Below are 1,057 nucleotides of genomic sequence, written 5' to 3'. Positions count from 1 at the left end.
ATGGTTCTTTCCACCATGCTCTGATAACTTGGTGCACTTGTTCCATGTTTATTATAATTCTAGCTAGTTGAAGGAAGCTTTTCCACACTCTGTCTGCTGTTTCACTCTTCAGGAAGAGATGTTAGTAGGAGTCTTCATGTGGATGTGAGCAACACCAGCATTTAGAGACTATGATGTATCCATTTCTTCTCCATAGGTCATCAGTAGGGATCTTCAGTTTCCACAGTCTCCATAGAAAGAAAGAGATTTTGAAAGGTAAACCTTTTGTCTACAAATTGCATAATTCTGAGTTAGTTGCTGCTCTATGTCTCATAATCCTCCATGTACTGTTGACAGAGAACTTGTCAGATGTAGTTGGCATCCATTGAGGAGTGTCCCATTTTTCAGTAGTCTGATCAAATGGCACATTATGCCTGATGTGGTTTGAGATGTATTCTAGAAAATTTTGATCAAGTGTTAGATCATCCCAGGTATTACCATTCCTCAATTCTGCCACTTCTTGTATTTCTTCATTTATCTTGAAATCTTGAGGAAATACATGATATAAAGGTCCAATGCCTGTCCAGTTCTCATGCCAAATACTTGTGTTACCACTATTTATTTCCCAAAGAATTTCATGTTCAACCTCTTCTCTTGCTTCTAACATTTTCCTCCACACATGGGATCCTTGTCTGAACTGTACCACATCAGGCATTTCTTTTTTACAATATTTGTTCTATATGAAATTGGGCCACAATGATTTGCTGGTTCTGAATCTCCACCATAGTTTTGCAAATAGTGATTTGGAGACATCAAATAACGACTTTAACCCTATTCCTCCTTCCTCCTTAGGTAGACACATATTCAGCCACTTGCTCCAGTGTCTGCTTCTACCTTCTTCCTTAGTGCTTCAAAAGAATCTGGCATAAGTCTTTTGTAGGTGCTCAAGGACATTATTAGGAGGATCCATTACTGAAAGAATGTGAGTAGTTAAACTTTGTAGCACATTTGTTATGAGAGTAGTTTTTCCTCCAAAAGATAATAATTTCCCTTTCCAAGAGTGCAATTTTGCTTTTAC

General features: G+C 37.8%; 1 protein-coding gene across 1 annotated transcript; it reads right to left on the bottom strand.

The window, feature by feature from the left end:
- Positions 1-268: 268 nt before the first annotated feature.
- Positions 269-694, bottom strand: LOC138907511 (uncharacterized). Its single transcript, XM_070198110.1, has one exon. It carries the CDS (start codon positions 692-694, stop codon positions 269-271), a length of 426 nt encoding a protein of 141 aa, XP_070054211.1.
- Positions 695-1,057: the final 363 nt, after the last annotated feature.

The sequence above is a fragment of the Nicotiana tomentosiformis genome, chromosome 3, assembly GCF_000390325.3.
Source record: "Nicotiana tomentosiformis chromosome 3, ASM39032v3, whole genome shotgun sequence".
Taxonomy (NCBI): Eukaryota; Viridiplantae; Streptophyta; class Magnoliopsida; order Solanales; family Solanaceae; genus Nicotiana; species Nicotiana tomentosiformis.
Note: the sequence above shows the minus strand (reverse complement) of the source record. Positions and strands in the feature narration are given on the sequence as shown.

Bases quoted from the DNA above. Each gene is read 5' to 3' on its own strand.
- LOC138907511 (XM_070198110.1), bottom strand. From the start codon at position 694: ATGCCTGATGTGGTACAGTTCAGACAAGGATCCCATGTGTGGAGGAAA.